This window comes from Otolemur garnettii, unplaced genomic scaffold, assembly GCF_000181295.1.
Source record: "Otolemur garnettii isolate 467f Iridium unplaced genomic scaffold, OtoGar3 scaffold00191, whole genome shotgun sequence".
Classification (NCBI taxonomy): domain Eukaryota; kingdom Metazoa; phylum Chordata; class Mammalia; order Primates; family Galagidae; genus Otolemur; species Otolemur garnettii.
In genome coordinates, this window is record NW_003852586.1 from 2,253,956 (window position 1) to 2,256,608 (window position 2,653).

A 2,653-nucleotide genomic window follows, 5' to 3' on the forward strand; every position below is an offset into this window, starting at 1 on the left:
GCATTGTACCAATTATAAACATAAAGGGACATTAAACACACTTGAGCAAGTACGAGGTCATCTAACTTTGGTTTGTCTACATGCCAACCACTGTTCAGATAATGTACTTACTTTTAAGTATACGAGTTAAATTTTAATTTGATTGGTTTACCTGGGTATAAGGATAAAAAATGTCAGAAAGAAACAGCAACTGAAAAAGAAGCATCGCTCTGACCAAGATGGCTGTGAAATGGACTTCAGCTTTTCTTCTCCTACAGCTGAGCTGTTGCTTCAGCTCTGGGACATGTGGAAAGGTGCTGGTGTGGCCCACGGAATACAGCCACTGGATCAACATAAAGACCATCCTGGACGAACTTGTCCAGAGAGGCCATGAGGTGACTGTGCTGGCATCTTCAGCTTCCATTCTCGTTGATCCCAGCAAAACATCTGCTATTAAATTTGAAGTTTATCCTACATCTCTAACTAAAGATGACTTTGAGGGTTTTCTTTTCAAAATGTTCAATGAATGGACATATGATATTCCAAAGGATTCATTTTGGTCTTATTTTTCACAAGTAGAAAAACTCACATGGAAATATTCTGACTGTATTCAAAAGCTCTGTGACGATGTAGTTTTCAATACAAAACTCATAAAGAAGCTACATGATGCAAAATTTGATGTTGTTCTTGCAGATGCCATTAGTCCCTGTGGGGAGCTGCTGGCCGAGATACTTAAAACCCCCCTGGTGTTCAGTCTGCGCTTCTCTCCTGGATACTCCTTTGAGAAGCACAGTGGAGGACTTCCCTTCCCTCCTTCCTACGTTCCTGTTATTTTGTCAGAATTAAGTGATCGCATGACATTCATGGAGAGGGTGAAAAATATGATATACATGCTTTACTTTGACTTTTGGTTCCAAACATTTAATATGAAGAAATGGGATCAGTTTTACAGTGATGTTCTCGGTGAGTAATGTTTTTAATCATGGATGTTACCTCCCACCTTTCTTGGTGCCATAGGTGGTAAGCTTGTATGAATATGAAAGCAGACAAGTGTGTATTTTGTAAAAGAATGGAAGAAATATAAATATAAGATGAAATACCAATCTAACAAATATTAAGGAAATATGGAAACATTATAGAATCAGTTAGAACTTTGTGGCTATCACTTCTATAAACACTCCCTATACACATAAATGTGCAAATTAAAGCACTTGGAGTTTCTTTTCACAATCCTGTGTCTACTTTACTATTCACTTTTTTGTCTCAAATAAAAGTTTATAAAAACACAAAGAAACATCTTTATGAAAGCAGGTATGTGTAATGAGGAGTTACACGTTATTTTAGTTCAACTATCACTGAAGTATTAATGAAGTCGCTTCTCCTTGTTTAACTTAGTTTTCTTACTTAGAAATTACAATAGTTTTCCATATAATCAGAAAGAACCCTTCACCTTTAGAGGTGACTGTATCTCAAAAATTTGAGTTTCCAATGTGTCTACTTCTTTCACTCAAGGCTGGAGATTATCTGTTTTAGGCCTAAAATCCCATTGACATATGAACATCCAAACTTTCGTCTATATTTTATTAAACTGTATATCTACTTTAAGGTCAATGTGAGCCAAATGAAGGGGAGCAAAAATTATCCATTTCTATAACTTTTGAAAATTTCCTCTATTTGAAAATGTATTTATTTTTAGAATACTAATATCATTTAAGATCTTCACCAGAACCAGAACAAGGAGTAAGTATAAGGATTTCAACCATATATTCAAAAAACTCTAGATATACTTGGAGAACCAATGATCATGAGAGTGGTTTGAGAAATTGTAAAAACTAAATTGAGCACTCATTAGAAAGAAGTTTTATGATTTGGGTAGGAGTCATTGATAGTAGATGTCAAAGAATTGTGTATTGTATATTTGTTCATTTTGCAGTTTTAGAAAAAAATAAATGCAAGAGTAATTCCACAGTGCCTCACTTTAATAATTATTGATAATTGTGAATACACTGATGTGACATTGGAGACACAGCCTTTCTGAAAAATTCTCTTAACACTTTGTTTTTCTTATACATATATATGAACAACTTATAGAGCACAGAGAAATTAAATCATGCCTATATATCAATGTGTGCAAATTTTTGTTTAACCCAAACACTATAGATATTGTTGGCTACATTATTCTAACTTCTTTCAGGAAATTACTTTTATATTCTCACAACAATCCTCTTGCATCATCTACATTTGGTTTCTTTGATCCCTTTGGTTTCTTTATCAGGAAGACCCACGACTTTATATGAGATGATGGGGAAAGCTGAGATGTGGCTCATTCGAACCTACTGGGACTTTGAATTTCCTCGCCCACTCTTACCGAATGTTGAGTTTGTTGGAGGCCTCCACTGCAAACCTGCCAAACCACTACCTAAGGTGAACATATTACTGTTTTCTTTCTTTTTTTTTTTTTTTTGTGACTATTGAGGCCCTTCACCATTATCCTACTTTAAAGGGAACACAATTTCTTATCAATATAAATGTATCCCCCAAACAGTGATGGCCAGAATAATGTTTACTTTCATTCCAGTATTTAAACCATTCCTCACTGAGAGTCCCATGTTTTAGTACATTAAATAGACAGTTGGCCACATCAGGGCAGGTGTTCCCTGCCTTAAGCCTGTTC

The 2,653-nt window shown here is 35.2% G+C and overlaps 1 protein-coding gene across 1 annotated transcript in view; it reads left to right on the forward strand.

Moving 5' to 3' along the window:
- The first annotated feature begins 210 nt into the window (after positions 1–210).
- Positions 211–2,653, forward strand: part of LOC100947201 (UDP-glucuronosyltransferase 2B17-like) — a 15,179-nt gene continuing 12,736 nt past the window's right edge. Inside the window, exons 1-2 of the mRNA XM_003800967.3 lie at positions 211–942; positions 2,255–2,403. Coding sequence (XP_003801015.1) covers positions 219–942; positions 2,255–2,403 — 873 coding nt within the window. The 5' untranslated portion in view covers positions 211–218. The remainder of the gene's footprint in view (positions 943–2,254; positions 2,404–2,653) is intronic.